General features: G+C 37.9%; 2 protein-coding genes and 1 long non-coding RNA gene across 41 annotated transcripts in view; all 3 read left to right on the forward strand.

The window, feature by feature from the left end:
• Positions 1–21009, forward strand: part of LOC101886227 (ovostatin) — a 370063-nt gene that overhangs the window by 37984 nt on the left and 311070 nt on the right. The gene's annotated exons all lie outside the window — the stretch shown is intronic.
• On the forward strand, positions 6531–10883 carry LOC101886465 (uncharacterized). The gene is made up of 4 exons (NR_170086.1): positions 6531–6604; positions 6894–6941; positions 8823–9137; positions 10366–10883. It is a non-coding gene; the product is annotated as an uncharacterized LOC101886465 (long non-coding RNA).
• usf1 (upstream transcription factor 1) lies at positions 11924–20556 on the forward strand. 39 transcript variants are annotated; one of them, XR_015508397.1, is made up of 12 exons: positions 11945–12011; positions 12425–12498; positions 12607–12656; positions 12737–12882; positions 14164–14277; positions 14367–14517; positions 16106–16234; positions 17172–17259; positions 17475–17533; positions 17629–17723; positions 17821–17949; positions 20054–20556. XR_015508397.1 is itself a non-coding variant. In NM_200296.1 (11 exon segments), coding segments are annotated over 10 exon segments (930 nt in total). In that variant the 5' UTR covers positions 11924–12011; positions 12430–12490; the 3' UTR covers positions 20144–20556.

The following is a 21009-nucleotide window of genomic DNA, read 5'->3' on the forward strand; positions in this document are numbered from 1 at the left end:
TGTCAGTGTTTGGACCGATTTGATGACTCTGTCAGGTAGTTATGTGTAGCATCTGTCTCTGGGAGTTTGATTGTCAGGTGTTTTAAATAACATGCCTTTCCCTGTGCTGTGGTTTATTAGTGCAGGTTATATATATATATATATGTTGTAGCGAGGCAGAGGGAAAACAGCGGCACAACAGGATGAGTTTACAGACAAGTCCCCGGAGGGTGCTTTATTTACAAAGTGAATGTGCTGTAAAAGGTGCTCTTCTTTAGGGTGAGGTGCTCTGGTGCTCCGGGAAGTAGGTGAAGGACGGTGAGTAGTCGGGTGCAGGATCGTCACTAGCTGGAGTCCGCTAAGGAGAGACAGAGAGACAAGCATTAGCACAGGGAGTCATAGAAGGAATGAAGCTCATCTTCTCCTGGCGTAGGTTGGGCTTATATGTCTCTCCGCTTGATGAGCTCCAGCTGTGTCCGATCCTGGCTTGATGAAGGTCCAGCTGGGTGAAATTTGCGACCAGGGCGACGTGGCATATAATTGCTCGTTACATTCCCCCCCCCTTAGCGTCGTCCTGGTCCTGGGTGTCCTGCGGAGAAAAGGTAGAGTATTGTGAGGGGGGGTAGAATGGTTTGACAGACCTGCCCATCCTGACCATAGCCTTGAGAGCCCGTCGGCGTTTCCGTGGGAGGCCCCGGCTCGATGTTGTACCGTGAAGTTATAATCCTGGAGCGACAGGAACCATCTGGTGACTCGAGCGTTGTTATTTTTCGCCGTTGACATCCATTGAAGTGGAGCGTGGTCGGTCACCAGGGTGAATCTTCTGCCAAGGAGATAATATCTGAGCTCCAGGATTGCCCACTTGATCGCCAGGGCCTCCTTCTCCACCGTGGCGTACCGGGTCTCTGCAGGGGTAAGCTTCCGACTCACGTACATGATGGGGTGTTCTTCATCGCCGTGGACCTGGGAGAGGACCGCGCCCAGGCCCGAGTCGGAAGCGTCTGTTTGTAGGATGAAGGGGCAGCCGAAGTCAGGTGCGTGCAGTACCGGAGAAGATGTTAGTGCCGTCTTCAGGGCTTGGAACGCGCCATCTGCTTCCCTGTTCCATTGTATCTTCTCTGGCTGCCCCTTTCTGGTCAGGTCTGTCAACGGGCTGGCTATGGATGAGAAATTGGGAATGAAACATCTATAGTAGCCCGCTAACCCCAGAAATGCACGTACCTGGGTCTTTGTGGTGGGTTGTGGAGTTTCTTGTAGTGCTCTGATCTTGTTCTGTTGTGGCTGTATGAGACCTCTACCGATGTGGAAACCGAGGTATTTTGCTTCTGCTAGACCCAGGTGGCATTTCTTGGGATTAGCTGTGAGCCCAGCCCTACGAAGATCAAGGAGCACCCTCCGCAACCGGGATAGATGTTCTTCCCATGACTCGGAGTGGACGATTAGGTCGTCAAGGTATGCTGCTGCATACGGCTGGTGGGGTCTCAGCAGGATGTCCATCATACGCTGGAATGTTGCTGGAGCCCCGTGGAGCCCGAAGGGAAGAACCCGGTATTGCCAGTGCCCACCGGGAGTGGAGAAGGCGGTTTTCTCCTTGGCGCTTTCACTTAGTGGTAGTTGCCAGTAGCCTTTGGTGAGGTCGATCGTGGATATGAATCGGGCTCCACCCAGCCGATCCAGCAGCTCGTCCACCCGAGGCATGGGGTACCCGTCGAATTTGGAAATTTCGTTCAGCTTCCTGAAGTCATTGCAGAAGCGGAGGGTGCCGTCGGGTTTGGGGACCATCACTATGGGGCTGGACCACGGGCTACGAGATGGTTCGATGATTCCCAATTTCCTCATCTTTTGGATCTCATCGTTGATAGCCAGCCGGCGAGCTTCTGGTACTCGATAAGGCCTCTGCCGGACGATGGTGCCAGGTGGGGTGATGATGTCGTGCTGGATGATGGTGGTTCGGCCCGGTTTCTCTGAGAACACATCCCTGAACTGACCGACCAAGGCTTGCAGCTCCGCCTTCTGATTCGGTGAGAGTTGCTCACCTATATGGACAACGGGAGAAGTTTCTTCTGAGAAGGCAACTAGATGACCTGGAGCTGCAACCCATTTCTTCATCAAATTGATGTGGTAAAGTTGTTCTTCTCTTCTTCGTCCCGGCTGACGGACTCGATAGTTTACCGGCCCTACCCTTTCTACCACTGTATATGGCCCCTTCCAAGAGGCCAAGAACTTCGAGGTGGTGGTAGGTATCAGGATCATTACTTTGTCCCCTGGTTGGAACTCTCTGGGTTGGGCGGGCCGGTTATATAATCGCTGTTGGGCGCGCTGGGCTTCGGTCAGATGTTGCTTGACAATGGGCATGACTTTCTCTATACGTCCTCTCATGTCCCGTACGTGCTCAATCACTGACCGTTGTGGGGCTGGCTCTTGCTCCCAAGCTTGACGAGCCACGTCCAATAGCCCTCGTGGTTGACGGCCGAACAGCAATTCAAAAGGTGTAAAACCTGTAGATCCTTGGGGAACTTCTCTGATCCCGAAAAGCACGTACGGGATCATGAGGTCCCAGTCGCGCCCATCCTCTGCCACCACCCTGCGGAGCATCTGCTTCAGCGTCTTGTTAAAGCGCTCCACCAAGCCATCAGTCTGCGGATGATAAACAGAGGTTTTTATTTGCTTTACCTTTAGGAGGCGGCAGAGGTCTGCCATCAACCGGGACATGAATGGGGTGCCCTGGTCGGTCAGTATCTCTGCTGGTATTCCTACTCGGCTGCACAATAAAAACAGCTCTTTAGCGATTGCCGATGACGTGGCTTTTCTCAGAGGTATCGCTTCTGGATATCTGGTGGCGTAGTCGAGGATGACAAGGATGTGTTCATGTCCCCGGGCCGACTTCGGCAAAGGCCCTATCAAGTCCATGCCAATGCGGTTGAAGGGCACCTCAATGATGGGTAATGGTATCAGAGGGCTGGGGGGTGGTCGTTGGGGAGACGTTCTTTGGCAGATGTCACATGCCTGACAATACCTCTTGACTTCTCCATCCAACCCGGGCCAGTGGAAACGATCTCTAATCCTTTTGATCGTGTTGGCTGCTCCTAGATGTCCTGCCATCGGGTGAGTATGTGCCAGTTCCAGAACCGTCTCCCTTTTGGTCCTCGGGACGACCAATAGCGTCTTTGTTTCCCCCCGCCTCTCTGCGACACAGTACAGCAGACCATTTTGTACAATAAAATGTGGGAGGGGGTGAGGGCTGGGAAACCGTTCGTTACCGTCTATGATCCGGACTTGTGGCCAGCAGTGCTTCAACGTTTCGTCTTCACGCTGTGCTCTCCCGAAATCGCCACCTGCGGTAATCTGTTGGAAAAGATCATAGTACAGGTTAGCCGATGATGACTCACCCCCTCTGTCGCTCTCGGTGGCCATCAGCGCTGGTTGGCGGTCCCGTTGAGCCCGTCCCTTGCTGTTCTTCTTTGTACGAGCCGATCGAGCCTGATGATGGGTGAGGAGATCATCGAACCCCGGCCAGTCTCTACCCAGAAGAAGGGGTACTGGAAGATCTGGAACCACTCCTACTTCGATGCGCCAGCTTCCCGACTTCGTCGCTATGGTGACTCTTTGGGCGGGTACGTGGCGGGTATCACCGTGTATGCATGTAATCGGGATTCGACCTTTCCCTTCTTGATGGTATTTTAATGTGTTTGGGTGGACCAGTGTTATTGCACTTCCTGTATCCAGTGTGGCCGTCTGTGTTTTCCCGTCTAAACATACTTTTCGGGTGGGAGCTTCGGGAGGGACGTTGCGATGTACCACGCACCCTGCCGTCCAGGCCGGGGCCGAGAGTGTTGTTGGCTCTGTGGGCATCGGCTCGTCGACTGGGCTGGGGACCGCCGGTCTGCTGCCTGGTCGTGTTGTGCCCTCCACCGGTCGCCATGGTGCATTTACCCTCCGGGGTGGCAGAGCCGCTCTCTCCCCAGTCTCCCGGGCCACGTGAGCTTCCGCCAGCTCTACCGCCTCCACCAAAGCGGCCAGCGAGTCGGGGTTCCTCATGCTGGTAAGTGTGCGGAGCCGTCTGGGTAGCGCCCTCATCATCTTTTCAATGACTACTTTCTCAGCGACCTGGACTGCGGTTGTATCTCCTCCCAGCAACCATAATCTTCCCAATCTGGATAAGTTGGCTGCTTGGATCCGAACCGGCTGTTTGTCATCATAGGACCACTGAGAAAATTGTTGTGCTGCGCTTATATTGGAGAGTCCCATTCTGGCGAGTATCTCCTTTTTTAATGCTTTATAGTCGTCATTTTTCGGTGTCTCTAATGCGAAATAAGCTCTTTGAGCTTCTCCAGTCAGGAATGGCGCTAGCATCCTCGCCCAACTTTCCTTCGGCCATCTCTCTCTTTCCGCAATTACCTCAAAGGTGTGCAGGTAAGCATCAATATCATCCAGGTCGCTGAGTTTTGTGATAAATCTATGGGCGCTCACCTCAGAGAACTGGCTGGAACCGGCCGCTTGGCGGAGCTGTTGTTCCATACGGTCTTGTCTGGCGGTGAGTTGTTCAGTTATCACTTGTTGTCTTCTTGAGATTTCCGCTAGATGGCGTACTACCTCTTCGATCGACATGACTCAGGAGGGGATGACAGCCGAGTAAGAGAGCGTGAGTGAGAGAGAGAGCGGATGCCTGTCTGTAAACAGAAGAAAAACAGAGAAAATTCAGTGGTTACTTCTTCTTACTGGTAAGTGCTGAATTTTTTTCCCTCTGAAAAAGCGCGCATTCTCCACCAGTTGTAGCGAGGCAGAGGGAAAACAGCGGCACAACAGGATGAGTTTACAGACAAGTCCCCGGAGGGTGCTTTATTTACAAAGTGAATGTGCTGTAAAAGGTGCTCTTCTTTAGGGTGAGGTGCTCTGGTGCTCCGGGAAGTAGGTGAAGGACGGTGAGTAGTCGGGTGCAGGATCGTCACTAGCTGGAGTCCGCTAAGGAGAGACAGAGAGACAAGCATTAGCACAGGGAGTCATAGAAGGAATGAAGCTCATCTTCTCCTGGCGTAGGTTGGGCTTATATGTCTCTCCGCTTGATGAGCTCCAGCTGTGTCCGATCCTGGCTTGATGAAGGTCCAGCTGGGTGAAATTTGCGACCAGGGCGACGTGGCATATAATTGCTCGTTACAATATATATATATATATATATATATATATATATATATATATATTATATATATATATATATATATATATATATATATATATATATATATATATATATATATATATCAATCGGCGAATTTGATTTAAGAGCATTTGTGTGTGTTCATTCTCGTTCAGATTGTTAGTGTGCCCGCATCATTTCTGTTGCTGCTGAATGGGAATATTCATGCTACTGTCAGAGTGATGTCTAAACACCTTTTGACTGTATTATAAATCGAATTGAAGGCCCAGTCATGTTGGCAGATTCAGAGCTAACAACTGTATTGAGCTATTTGTATTGCAGTGATTTGTGCCCTTGTTTTTTTTTTTTTGCGCCAGAGCGCATTTTGTTAATTTTACTTTGCTGTGTCTAATGAGTGACTCAAATTAATTTTTTTGCCCATTTTGGACAGTTAAAAATTGTGTTTGGGACTTTTTATATGCTGTAAACCAGTTGCAAGATGAAACTGTATGTCTGTAACAAAATATAAAACATTCAAAGTATTTTAAATAGCCACTTAAGAGCTAAAATGTGCTGTCCACGTATGTGGCCACTAAGCCCTAGGAGGTTAAAGGTTCACAGTGAATCCAAACAGCGAATCTAATAATGAATCACTTAAGTCAAACACACCACTGATGTATCAGCTGTGAATCCTGATAAGAGTTTAATGTGCACAATCACCAAGTTTTTTCGTGCCTGTGAACCATCATACCTGGAAAAGAAAAATATTTGAATCATCAGAGTTAATATTGAATAAACTAAAGCCACAACCATAATCATGTCTTATAGTGTTAAGTTACGGTTCGTGCTTCACCGTGAAAGTTAACAATAGCTGCAATATTTATGTACTTAAAGCCTTTCTATGTATACAAATAAAGCAATCAAGACATGTTTATTTCAAACATTTGCAACATTGCCGACTCTGAATACTTTTAATCATCTTTTATATACTGTTCTAAAGAACTGATTTATGATTATGAATAATGATTTGTGGATATGTAAATTGTGATATTTCTATTATATTTGTAGTCTTTGTATGAAACTTTTATGTGGTGCCGTCATAACCAGATCTTACTGGAAAAAGAGATACAGGAGTAATATCTTAATGGGATCTCTTGACTGAATTAAGGAATAATTTCAATTTTTGAAACCACAACAACAACTAGTACCCGGAAATTAATTACATCCATAATGTATGCTGTTACTGCACATGTAAAAGCCATGTTAATGGACTGTGATAATGGATTCCTTATTGTGTTATATTGCATAAACGAATGCGTTTAACCTCCGGCACACCCAAACGAAAGCTATAAAGCTCACCAAAATCCCATTACCATTGATGTCGCTCATTTGATCTCTGCCCACAACATTTCTCAATCTCTGATACAGCTGATGTACTGTAGCTTTATATTCGCACAAATAGAACATACATTCAACCAACAATGAATAAAGGTAAGACTTTTCGACTTGTTTTCTTTAACAAATCTTTTACCCTTTCAACTTGTTAAAGTTTTAGATTAATAAAAATGTGTAAACACATATAGGTAACTCTAAATGTTTGTGTAAAGAATAGTATGTGACATCTATATTGTTGTTTAGCATGTGTGATGACCAAATGACAAAAATGTAAAGATGTTTACTGGGTTGTTTACTGTTGAACAACTGTTGAATGTGTATGAATAGAAATGAACTATTCAACATAAACTACTAGTATTTAAAGCTGATTTAATGTCCTGCACAGGGAGCCATGTGAATTATGAAATAATCATTGCCATCCTCCTGTTTTCAGGTAAGAAACAAATCACGCCTTTTCATTTCTTATACCTTAATTTAATCTTCAAGATAAAAGTTTTTTTTTTTAAGTATTAAAATGCTTATTTCACCAGCCCAAAAAAATAATATTAAAGCCTTATTTTGCAGTGTGGTTAGTTTAAATTGATTTCCATGTGGTTTGAGGGTTTGAATGTCACACTAAGGTATATTTTATCAAATAAAGAAAAAATTAATGGAGATTGATGCTTAATTGCAAAACTGTATATTTGTGTATTAAATTAACACATTGTTTTACCCTTAAATGATGATGATTATTATTATTGTTCAATTTTAAAACCAGCAGAAACACTTATTATATTAAAATAAACAAGCCTTCTTAATTTCTGGATTATTTTTGATAAATTGTAAACACTAGGCATGGCAAGTTTACTTATAACACATTTCATTCCCTTTTTCTTCCGGTTTCGCAGTGTATCCTTATTTCCGCCTACACAGAACTCCTCCTAGAAAACTCACCCAGTCAGCTGTATACATATTATTATCTGATAAGTTTAGACCATGACTCGTGGCTATTATCTGTATAATAGATACATTTAGACTGTGACTCGTGGCTGTTTTCTGCATTCAAGGTGAGAGACCTAAGAAAATTTACAAAATAGCCAGGTTTCCTTTTAAATTACTTTAAATCAAGTGAAAAAAGACATAAATAAAACATTTATGTCTATTTAATATTCAAATTGGGCAGCACTGTGGCGCAGTGGGTATCACATTTGCCTCACAGCAAGAAAGTTGCTGGGTCAGTTAGCATTTCTGTGTGGAGTTAACATGTTCTCCTCGTATTGGCATGCATGGGTTTCCTCCGGGTGCTCTGGTTTCCCCAAAGGGAACTAAAGGTACTAAGCCGAAAAGAAAATTAATGAATGAATAATACTCAAATTAAATGAAATAGAATACCAATGTTGTTTGTGACTTTTATTAATCAAATTAAACTATAAAAATGTATAGATGCAACAATAACATGAAGAAGACTGCATTTTAATTCAGTATTATTAGGTTCTAGAATTATTTGTGACGTTATTAAATAAACGGTAATACTAATATCAAATTAAATCCACCCAGTAGGTGATGGCAGGACACTGTCTTAATTCATTCAAATGGAGAAACTAAACAAAACATTAATAGATTAGTCAATAAAAAAGTAATGAAACTGATTTCATTTATAGACGACATACTTATCAGGCAAATGTGAAGATTTAATAAAGAATTTTACACATGCTTGAACATTTACATAAAACAGATAAAATACATTTATATTCAAAGCAGCATCAAAGTAAAAATGAATCAATTTTCGAATACACAAAATAAAAATTAAATAAACTTAATTGATCTGTGAAAAGGTTGCTAACATATACTTCCCTTGGTAGCTTATTCCTATTCTTAATAATTTAAACTATCATTTTCAAACTCAGAAAGCAGTTCAGTAGTGAAGCATTTGGACACATGCCCAATACTTTAATAGTCTTAAATCACAACGTGCAATGTCAATATTTTCAGTTGTACATTTTCCAGAGAAGTATTTAATTTACCAAAGGTAAACGGGAACTAAAAGTACACTGCAATGCCCATAGGGAAAAGTGAAGTGACGTTATTGTGAAAAGGACCAACACAATGTGCTTTACATAAACAAGAATAATAGAAATACAACAAGTATAAGACATTAAAAATAACAACGTGAATAATAATAATAAAAGTAAACAAAAAATAAAATAACAAAAATGTGTTAAAATAAGCATCATTATAATCGCTAGCTGGAGAGCAATAGTGTTTATTTGACCACACATTCAAATCGTATGCACTTTAAGAGGGGAAAGACAATACTTTTTTTTGTCTTCCACAGATGTCTGTTCGAAAACGAAACAAGATTATGGAATATTCACAGCATGTGTCAACACAAACCAAAGCCTAACGCTTAGATGTTTTTACCCACGTTGTGAAAGTGATAAAACGCCCTTTCACTGTAACCTGTATGATGCTGAGGGAGACAGAAGAACTCTAGTTAGCAGCTCAGCACAGTCTGAAGAGTGTCGACACACTATCAATGATGACCACATTACCATTTACCATAACAAGACCAAGATTTACATATGTATTCTGTCACGGAGATCAGCTCTGGAAGAAAGGACAATCACTGTGAACCATGCCAATAAAAAAGGTTGGTGATTGTTTTAATTAAAATATTTTTTTTTATAAATAATAAAACATGAATGAAAATTTCACCCAAAAATTAGATTTATAACCAGGCCATTCAAGATGTATCCTTTCTGAAAAGAACCTGGAATGTTCTTCTAAATCCATAATATCTCAACCCTGCAAGAGAAGAAAATCTTAGAGAAAGTCAAATGGTTTCCACTGCAAATACAAATTTTATCCATTAAAATCAGGACATGAGAAGTTCAGATGCAAAAACCTCTAAATGCCGTCTGAAATGTTCTTCTTAAATGGGCATTTATATCAGGCTCCTGTGTGTAATTTCTGTAATTTCACTTTTATAGCAAAATAATAAGTCCTTTTCATAATATTCTATGTTAAATAACTCAACGTAAACAAAGAAGGCTGAGAATACTGCCCATTTTTTCAGACGGCACTTAGAGGTTTTTGCATCTGGACTCTTCACATATTTTCCATTAGGATTTAATAGTTTTGACATGCCACTAATAGAAGGGAACGATTACTGAGATGGGAGGGCTCTTTTGTTTTTCTTCAGCTGAAGAGAAATTAAGCTTTTGAAGGAAAACATTTGAGGATGGAAGTGAACAGGCTTGATGCACGTTTTTCGATTCTCTTTTCTTGATGTCATTTTTCGATTCACATTAAAATGTAACTAAAAATAAATGCATTATTAGGCAGCTTCAAAGTAATTACGATGACCCTAGGCACCTACCCAACGCGCATAAATCCCTTGATAGGTTGTGGACTAAATCTTCTTACAAACTTGCATCACAAAGTGAGACCATTGTGAGCATTTTTATGTAAAAAGTATAATAAAAAAAAATCTGAAAATGTATATATATTAATCGTTTCACTTGCCCTGATTTGTCAGCTTGGCCTGTGTGTTACTTTGAGCCTGTGCACTTGCATTAGATTAAAAAAACATATTGGAGTGCTTTACTTTAAAACCATTATTTTTTGTTAGCTGAAGGAATAATCTTATATGAAAGAAAAAATGTTTGGGTGAAATTTTCCTTTAGTCCATTCTAATTATTTTTTTTAATTATTGATTATTGTTTAGTTAAAAATGTAATAAATAAAAGATGTGTTCTTTTCTCTTGCATTCACATTTAAGTTATACAATATTTGCAACTAAAAATGTGGTATTTTAAATGTTGCCTGGCCAATATCCTTCAACTTTTAACAGATTAATCCTTTTTTTGTGCTTCCAGAGCGACCACATAAATGCAAATCGGGAGGAGAATACACACGTGTCTCAGGATTGCTTTACACAATAGCATTTCTTTTCTTTCAAGAAACTTATTTATAAATGCATAGCTCTTTAAAAGCAAACTCAGACATCAAATTTTGATAAAATATTATTAAAGCTATAAAGCAGGGACATATAAGATGTGACAAATTCATTATCATTTACTAGCATTTATATGTTTCTTCATATAAGGGCATTTGTGCCTTGCCTTAAACCAAATTCCATAATCCTAGTTAACACGTTTCTAAGTGTGCAGTGCATGCATCATGATGAAATCATTTTGTGTCTGTGTGTTGTTTATTATCTGAATGTCATGCAATTTTTTGCTGCTTTGTGCGGTATTCACACGTCTCAAAATTAGCATTTGTCATTTTCATCTTTGTTATTTTGATAGCCAAGGGTGTATTTGTATTCATCGTTAAGTTTGCAGTGGTGGAAAAAATGATGTTGTTTAAATACAGTATATATTTCAGAAATTAAGCACTGGAATGACTGATTGTTTCACACTCTGTTTAGTTCAAGGCTGTGATCATTTATTCAACAATTCTTACAGTCAGTTCAATATTTGCTGTTATTACAAAAGAAACTAGTGGATAAGAGACTTAAAAATCCACTGATTTGGGTGTCACCTAGTGGATGTTTTTGGTATAGCGCCTGAATATAATCTCATGAACCTCATTTTTACATTTGGAAAGTAAGACATGGTTTTTGGGATTTTCATATAACATTATAATATAATAATATATATTATTTTTATTGTTATTTTTTAGAATACAAGTTCTTACAGTAAAGGGTCTTTATCTTTTTACCCTACGTTAAGTGAGACGAAACTTTTATTAAGTAACGTTAGCCATTTGTTTAAGTAAACATTCAAGTAACGTTAAGGACAGTTTTTATAATGTTCAAAACGGGAGTGTATTTTAACAAAGACTATATCAGCTATTAAATAAGAATTATTATTACTTTGTATCACATAATTAGCAACTAACGTATTGTTGCTAAATCTTGTTTAACAGTTATAAGTACAAATGTTAAGTATGCCTACCTGAGGAACAATATCGAAGGAGAAACAATAAGACCATTATAACTGTAATGGATGGCTAACAAGCAGGAAGCAGCAGCTATATATTTACTGGCTGCGCCCTATCTCCCGACGCTGGTTAGCTCAGTGGTTACTTCCGAAAATCTTACTGTTGATTTCTCTCCCGTCATGGGATCGAACCACGGGCACCGTCCAGCGTTTTCTTCGGGCGAACTTTCCACAACACGAAACGACTCTCTAATAAACATTTTGTTAAACATAACTTAATTTAATAACAAGGTAACGTTAATCCGAAACAATTTACCGTTAACATAAACATTGGGTTTTCTGTGGTTCGACAAGTGAAGGGCTGGTTTGTTATATCCACTTGCTATAAAATCGACTCGATTTACTTTTTTAAACAACCTAACCAGATTAAGTTCGTAATAATAGTATAAAATATCTTGTTACAGTAATGTCAATCGAGGTACACATATTTGAGTTGATGCTGTGCGCATGCGCAGTTAAGTACGTTTCCTCTGGCTGCGGCTACTGTTGTAAACAAGACGCCTCGAGATCAGTAAACGGTGAGATGTGAATTAAATCTCATGTTTCTTTTGCTCTTTTCAACTCTGTTTTTATGATGGCTATATATAGCTCCAAAATTTTTATTTGCGTATGCGACTTAAGTAAAACAGTCTCGGTTATTTGTCTAAGCTTGCCACAAAGCGCTAGCTAGCTAGCTACCCATTCAACTGAAATCATTTTGAAATGTATAGCTTATGCATGTATGTTTATTTAGTTAGCCATCGTGTGCCTATAATAAGGTAATTATTAATGTATTTAATATCTGCAACGTAATGCACAACCAGTGTAAGTAACTTAGTGCATACACATTGTTAGGAGTGACTCCTGTTGGACACTTCTGTTAATAACGTTACAACAGTAAATGTTCATTTTTACAAATATGTTGTTATTAAAATTACTCCTCTCTTTCCAGTTCAGATTTTATAAGACAACAAGAAGTGGTAACACAAATTTTACTTGTTACATACTGACAGTGGAGATGAAAGGGTTTGTATGATATACTATTATCTTCATAAATGATAGGAGTATTTGTTACACTATAGCCATTGTAATGCAACTATTCTATCATAATAATCTAAACTTCTGTATTTTCAGACAACCGAAAAGTTCTGAACCTGATGTCAGTGTTCCAGTCATTGAAGAAGGTATTATCAGGTTACTTGTAAAGCAGCATTATGAGTTTTTTAAAATATATTTGGAGAATTGATGTGTCTTATTGTCGCAGGGGCAGTTGCTACTGCAGAAGACCCATCAGCAATCACAACTATTCAATCTGCTTCTACGTTTTCCACGGACCAGCCGATTAAATACCTTTTCAAGACGGAGGGAGCTGGGGGGCAGGTAGGGGAGCTGTACCCTCCCTCAGGGCAGGTAGGAGATGGGGAGGAACGGTTTGTGCGAACTGCCCAGTTTACACCTGGTAGTGACATTCGTCTCAGTGGTCCCTTCACAAGTGGTCAGCTGAGACAGATACATTTTTGCTTCTAAATATACCAGTACAATGCTTTTGAAAAACAGGTTTACAGTTTTTTTTTTTTTTTTTACAGTTCTGTCCTTTTTAGATGTTAGGTTCAGATCAATCTAATTGGTCACATGGAACAGTGTTCATCAGATTGAATGTTAACAGCATTTACACCAGACCATAAGTCCTTTTAAAATGATAGTTCACCCAAAAATGTAAATTTACTCACTGTTTACTCAACCTCAAATGATTCTAAACCTTTATTAGTTTTTTTGTCTTCTGTTGAACACAAAATTACATTTCTGAAGAAAACCTTTATCCACCGACTTCCATAGTATTTGTTTTTCCTACGATGGAAGTCAATGGTTACAGGTTTCCAGCTTTATACAAAATATCTTCTTTTGTGGTCAACAGAAGAAAGTCAAACAGGTTTGAACAGAGTAAAGGGTGCATAAATCATGACAGAATTCTTTTAAATTTAAGACAACTTTAATACAAATTTTAGTAAAAGTATGTCCAGTTCATTGAAATCATGAAGCATGAGCCAAATAAGTTTTACTTTTTCTCAAATTTATTTACATTTCTTTTTTTATTTAAACATGGAATGTTAAAATTTGTAACTATTCTTCAAAAATAAAATTTGTATTTTTATTGCTTTTAAAAGGACATTCTGCTGTGCAATATTATTGTATTTTCTTAGCAATTTGTTTCAAGTTAAAGACTTAATCTTTCGCAAAGATGTTTGTTTTTCTAACAGGAATATAACAGGTAGAAGTATAACAGGAATTGGATAATTTTTCTAGATTATGTTTATTATTTATATCCATAGTTGTTTATATTCATAAATGTGCAGAAATGTAATGACAGTGTGCGGTAATGTAGCTGTTGTTTATAAAAAATTGAAAAATTTGTGGACAGCCCAATTTGTGAATTCTAGTAATAAAATATTCTCTTTATTATTTCCCAGTTGTATATTATAACATATTAGAAGCCATTAAAATCCAATTTCTGACTAGGAAACTAGTATTTGTGTTAATTTTTATAACACATGAAGGGAGCTTTAACTCTGCAGTAATATTGAAAAGCATTTATCAGTGACCTCTCTTAATTACATAGGGTAGCATTACAGACTAGCTTAGTTTTCGAAGATTGTATTGCATAACTTAATTTACTCTCTTCATTTTCTTCAGGTTACATACCGAGTAATCCAGGTTGCAGATGGACAGCTAGAGGCTCAACCTGATGGTACAACAGCTGTTAGTGTAGTGACTGGGTTTCCTGCCACAACACAGCCGGTTACGCAGGTGGAGATCTGTTTATTACTAACCGGTCATATATAAATCTAAACAAACATGAGTGCATCTAGTTTCATCATGACTTGTATGTTTTTCAGGCTGTTTTCTCTCAGTCAGAAGGCTTGGAGGGAGATGGCACAGAAACCCATTACACATATTATCCTGCTACTATCTCAGATGCTACTGCAGGCACAATGGTGACAGGTGTTCAGGCCTCAGATGCTCTGCTCAGTCAGAGTGCTTCTGCAGGTACATCAACAAACTCTTTTTATACAGATGTAAACAATATGAAAAAGTTGTGAGATTTAATGCTTAATACAACCTACATTCAATACAATCTAAAACTTAATATGTAGTCTTATGGCCTGATAACAAGGAGGGAGAGACAAACAAATATATATAATAATAATTATAAATAGGAATGGTCCGATCAGGATTTTTGCAGCTGATACAGAATACCGATTCCTTGTCATGGTGATCGTTTGATACTGAGCTCTGATTCTGATTCTTCAAGCTTTATAATGAATTAACCACGTTTTCCCTCTAAGTATGAACTTTAAGTAGCGATCTCTCCTTGCCTAAGAGAATAAATTAGAGATGCATATAATTCCTTAAACGGGTCTCTTATAACCATTTAGTGTGGACATGTCATGGCCAATAGCAGCTTTACAGAACAGATAGCACAGGCAAAAAAATTGTAAGAAATTGACTAACAATGCAATTTGGAAACAACATGTCTGAATCAAGAAGCACATATTTGATGCATAAAAGGTTAAAACAAACCTGCAAACCTATAAATCTATTACTTATTTAAGGGAAATAAGGAAATAGGCCTGTAAACTACTGTTTATTGCAATAAGCAAGGTAAACTTGCCATATTGACCAAAACACAGAACTTTCAGTTCTTATATGTAAAAAGGCCTAAATACATGCAAGGTCATTTAAATATTTTGCTCATTTCCAACTAACACAAACACTTGCGATTTCACATTGCATGACTTTACAACAGGAAGAATTGCCGACAACTTCATCCAAACTACCTCTCTCAGCCAAAAACACTTAGTATATCTTTTGTTATTAACTACATAACGAGAAAGAATCCTTTAATGGGTAGAAAATGTATGCATTTGCTCACCTGTGTTTGAAAGGAATTAGCAATTTCTCCTCAACTTTCTTTTTTAACTTTCCGTATGAAACGTCAAACAAACCGAAAATAAGCGCTTTTAGCTTCTCCCCCAACCTCCCACTGGCCTGCAGGTAAACCCACACAAGTGAATGCTGCTCTCTCATTGGCTATAGACGATCGCCGATGTTATTTTCAGTCAAAACTCATTTCACATGACATGATTTGAATCGCCAACAGCTCCAGATATTTAGCACGCTAAATATCTCATGGGTGTTCTCTCATCACGTCTTTGATAGTTCATACTGTGTGATTGTCACTCACAAGCATGAGCACTGATTTGATTGTGATTTCAGGCATTTGTCGGCGATTTCTCAAAACCTGTCGGCGAGTCAAAATCAGGAATAAAATCATGCAGTCTGAACTCGGCATTATTCTACCCTCATTTATTCATAGCCTTATCAAAACCTGAATGTGTAAATGTCACAAAAAGCAACTTTTTGAAAAAAAGAGAATCACAGTTTTGTTTAAAAATTACATCTGTAAACGATTTAGAATGATTATCAAGTCATAAATTGTATACCTTGACCAATATACTTTTTTGTCGATTTGATGCAAAATTTGATAAGCAGTACACAATGTGTAATGAACAAGTTACTGTATCTTAAACAGATATAACCAATGCTTCTGTTTCTCATTTTGCTTCATCAATAGATTCTGTATTTTTAGAAGCACCTCTACTGTATAACAGTAAAAAATCCACCAATGCCAAGGAAGCCCTGTGTTATAAATTACAGACAAATCTGCTGATTGTGGGAAAGTAGCTGACTTGAGGATTAGGCTGTATGTATTACTTTACATTATTAGTATTAATACTGGATGCTTTTTTTCTTAGTCATTTACACATAATACACAAATGTTGACATGTCAGTTTTCTTAATCAAAATTAAACAACAGTGCACCAAATATTCCCCACTGTTAGCAATTACATAAACACTGGATTGGAATGTCATAACAGTAGTGTGGGTGGTTAAGCAGATCTCAGGTGGTAATTTTCAGCTGTGATTAAATGGATAAAACCAAAATTAGAACTAGAGTGTGACAATTGCCTTCCATTTTTGCTTGGACTGTTGACATTAATATAAGAACGGAACATTTCACGCAAATGGGGGATCTGCACACAGAATTTTAACATCTCCCAGCCAGCCTCTGGCCTCCAGTGGACTGTCTTTCCATTATAAAATTGACACGTTTAAGGTGTGATTTCTTTAAAAATCAGTGATCTTCACTGCCTGATAGATAAACAATATAAAGTGGGTCTCAGACCGGACAAGAAGCACTGCATTAAATTCCATTTTTCCACACCATGTATTTAAAATATTAGTTTATTTTACCCCAGTATTTTCAATGGACTTTCTGTGCTCGCCTGCTAAACTTAACGTTGCTAGTGATTACACAGTCTTTCATCTCGTTTTACGCTTAAATAATTAAATGAATGCTTAAGTCTATTTAACTGAATGTATTGTAATTACATTACAACATCGATTCTGTAAAAGGAACCTTGTAAAATTGAATAGCCACATTAAGCTTTCACCGGAAGTTTATCATTGGTTGAAAAACACTAGCTGTGCATATACTCCATTAATTGCAAAGTGGTAGCCAGATTTTAGTGCATCCATATTTAAAATAAAGTTGTTGCATTTTTGTGCATAAATCAGACTGATTGAGGATTTTTGAAATATATTTATTTATTTATTTGTTTTTTTTGTTCCTGCTTTAGGTCAGTTGTATGTTATGATGTCCCCACAGGAGGTCCTTACCGGAGCCAACCAGAGGTCTATTGCACCTCGTACACAAGCTTACAATGCGTAATGTTGCCTTTATCAGCCTCTTAAAACACTCCTCATTTATTGCTTTTTTTTCCTTTTCATTTAATGCTATTTTGCTATCTTTATTTGCATCCCATACAATTCTAAAAACAAAAAATACATAATGTACTTAACTGAGCTACATGCGCCAATACACTGATGTCTGTTCAATTAAACAAAAACAGTTGTTATAACTGATATTTTAATATGTGCAGCAAATCGGAGGGTCCGAGAACTTCAAGAGATGAGAAAAGACGAGCTCAGCACAATGAAGGTAAGGGTGTCCAGTTTTCAGATTTAAAAAAAAAAAAAGTGTTAGACGGTTGCTTATGTGAGTTGTTTCTGAGTGTTTTCTTTTATATATTACAGTTGAGCGAAGAAGAAGAGACAAAATCAATAACTGGATTGTTCAGCTCTCAAAAACAATTCCAGACTGCACCATCGACTCCACTAAAACTGGACAGGCATGTGTTCACTGATAATGATAAAATAATTATTAATGTAGTTGTTTCAGTAGAAAGTTCCGGATCATATTTGATTTTGCTGCTGTTTTTATTAAAGAGTAAAGGTGGGATCCTATCAAAGGCCTGTGATTACATTCAAGAGCTTCGACAAAGTAACAGCCGGTTAGGAGATGAGCTGAACAGCATTGAGAGGTTGAGGATGGATAACCAGCTGTTACGACAAGAGGTATTTTATTGGATTCAGTGACAAACTAAATTAATTTAAACTTTTTTATAATGCTGCACAAAATATCCTTTTAGCATCGATATAGCAATGTGTGCAATAGTCACATCGCAGCATCTGCAGTGTTAAATTTATATATTAGTGTTGCATTTGATCAAGAGCCATAATGAGATTTGTGGATTTTAACCATAATAGAGTCAGAGTTTATTATCTGCATATGTTTATAAGGCCTGTGACTGCATTCAGGCACAAGAAATTGTAACTTTAATAAAGGTTTATTTTATTACCGATTTATACAATGAAGACTATACTGCAGGGGTCACCTATATCGTTCCTGGAGGGCTGTTGTTCTGCAGATTTTAGCTCCAACCCTAATCAAACACATCTGAATGAGCTAATCAAGGTCCTACTAGGTATACTTGAAACACCCAGGCAGGTGTGTTGAGGCAAGTTGGAGCTAAACCCTGCAGGGACACCGGCCCCCCAGGAATGAGATTAGTGAGCTCTGCTATACAGTGTTATTTTGCATATGATTATTACCTGAATATACTCTTTGACTCCCCTAAAGAGACATAAGCACTGTAGCTGTAATTTTTTCTTTGCTATCTATCTATCTATCTATCTATCTATCTGTCTGTCTGTCTGTCTGTCTGTCTGTCTGTCTGTCTGTCTGTCTGTCTGTCTGTCTGTCTGTCTGTCTGTCTGTCTGTCTGTCTGTCTGTCTGTCTGTCTGTCTGTCTGTCTAACTAACTATCTATCTATCTATCTATCTATCTATCTATCTATCTATCTATCTATCTATCTATCTATCTATCTATCTATCTATCTATCTATCTATCTATCTATCTATCTATCTATCTATCTATCTATCTATCTATCTATCTATCTATCTATCTATATATATATATATATATATATATATATATATATATATACACACACACACACACACACACACACACACACACACAATTGAAGTCAGAATTATTATCCCCCTTTTGATTTTTTTTGATTTTTTAAATATTTCCCAATATATTAAATTCCCAATATATACAATATAATATTTGATTTTTTTTAAAACTATTTTTGGGACAAAATTATTAGCCCCTTTAAGCTAATTTTTTTTTCGATAGTCTACAGAACAAACCATGATCATACAATAACTTGCCTATTCACCCTAACCTGCCTAGTTTACCTTATTAACCTAGTTAAGCCTTTAAATGTCACATTAAGCTGTATAGAAGTGTCTTGAAAAATATCAAGTAAAATGTTATTTACTGTCATCATGGCAAAAATAAAATAAATCAGTTATTAGAAATAGGTTTTTTAAACTATTATGATTAGAAATGTCCTGAAACAATCTTTCCTCCATTAAACAGAAATTGGGGAAAAAAATAAACAGGGGCGCTAATAATTCAGGGGGACTAATAATTCTGACTTCAACTGTATATATACATTTTTTGTGAAGAATTTATTTTTTGGCCTTTTTGCCTTAATTGAGAGGATAAGACAGTATTTTAGACAAGAAACAAAGTGGGAGAGGAAGGTGTGTGTGTGTGTGTGTGGGTGTGTGTGTGGGTGTGGGTGGTGGGAGTTGGTAGGAAAGGGAAATATCCTCAAGCCGGGATTCGAACTCGGGACACCCTGAAGTGCTACTGCGCCATATGTCAGCACTAACCACTAGGCTATTGCACCGACTTTTGTTATATTTTTTAACATGATTCACATCCAAAATAATCACAAATCAGTCTAAATCAATTCATTCTTTCCTAATAGATCTATTCAAACCATCTGGTGAAATTGTATTTATATCACACTATATATTGCAGAACACACACAATTTTTCCAATGTCGAATTTTTCCAACATCATGCCGCTCTACTTTTATTTAAATTAGAGGTAAATGTTTTACAGGTTAATTTATTCTCGAGGTTTGTAAAAATGTCCAAGATCTAAATAAATAAATAAATAAATAAAAATGTAATTTGTAGTCATAATAAAGTAAATTTCTATATAGGTTTTTAACAATGTGTATATCTTGTCTTTTTTGTCTTTATTGCTAAGGCTTGTTTTCATTGATAGTTTTGTTTATTGTTCTTTTTTTTAAGGTTGAAGACTGGAAATCTAAGAATCAGATATTGAGGAACCAGCTCCGGCAGCATGGCATAGTTGCAGCAGCAAGTGCAGATCCTCAGTAAAGAATTTGTCATTTGTTTTTATTTATCTTGAACAAGAGGACGCGTGTAATGCAGTATTCAGTATATTGGTGATGATTCTTCATCAGGATCTTGCCTTATGTACATATTTCTTTTTCTTTCTTTGTGCACCTCTTCATACTTTCATGTAATAAAGCATTCTTTTTGTATGTGTCATGACAGGTCAGATGAATTTGTTGATTTTGTACTTTTACATCTATTGTTTGTGGAATAATATGTTAACTTTTTGAATGCATTTTCAAATATTTTGTACATTGAAAAGCGATTTTCAGTTTTGTCTGAATGGTAAGCATGTCAAATAACTGCCTAATATTTAACAGTTCGCAACATGGTATGATATTATAGTAGATTTCATTATGCAGATTGATGAAATAAATAGACGACTTCAATTTCAATGCTTTTTTTATTTTTGATCATTTGAGTTTTCAGAATTTACAAGTATGTGTTGTCTTAAGGTTTTTTTTTTCAAATGCCAAGTATTGTTTTTAAGAAATGGGTTAAAATTTCTCCATATTATGCACATGTTTGTTTTATTTTTAGTTAAATTTTTAGTTTTTAGTTTTTAACCTATTTACCTTAAATGGTTTTGTCAATAATTTTTGTCCTATAAGCATCAACTTTATGGCAAGTCCTTTATTCCTTAACTTATGAGTATCTGTTTTCAATGTTATTTCTTTTGAAGCTAACTTTTTAATGACGAACAGTAGCTTTGTTTTACTAATCTCTGTTAATTGCATACATTTGGCAGATGTTTTATTAGGCTATTTCAGTAATGTCTTTAATACTCAATTTGTACTCATTCCTTTGTTGCTAGTTACTGTGTCATTAGTGGCCTGTGACTTTTTCAG

Source organism: Danio rerio, chromosome 15 (genome assembly GCF_052040795.2).
Source record: "Danio rerio strain M-AB ecotype USA chromosome 15, GRCz13ab, whole genome shotgun sequence".
In the NCBI taxonomy this organism is placed as follows: Eukaryota; Metazoa; Chordata; class Actinopteri; order Cypriniformes; family Danionidae; genus Danio; species Danio rerio.

Coding starts and splice junctions, on each gene's coding strand:
- usf1 (XM_087282534.1), top strand. Junction 12,657..12,736: donor TGTTCCAGTCATTGAAGAAG/GTATTATCAGGT, acceptor TTATTGTCGCAG/GGGCAGTTGCTACTGCAGAA. Junction 17,534..17,628: donor ACGAGCTCAGCACAATGAAG/GTAAGGGTGTCC, acceptor TATATATTACAG/TTGAGCGAAGAAGAAGAGAC.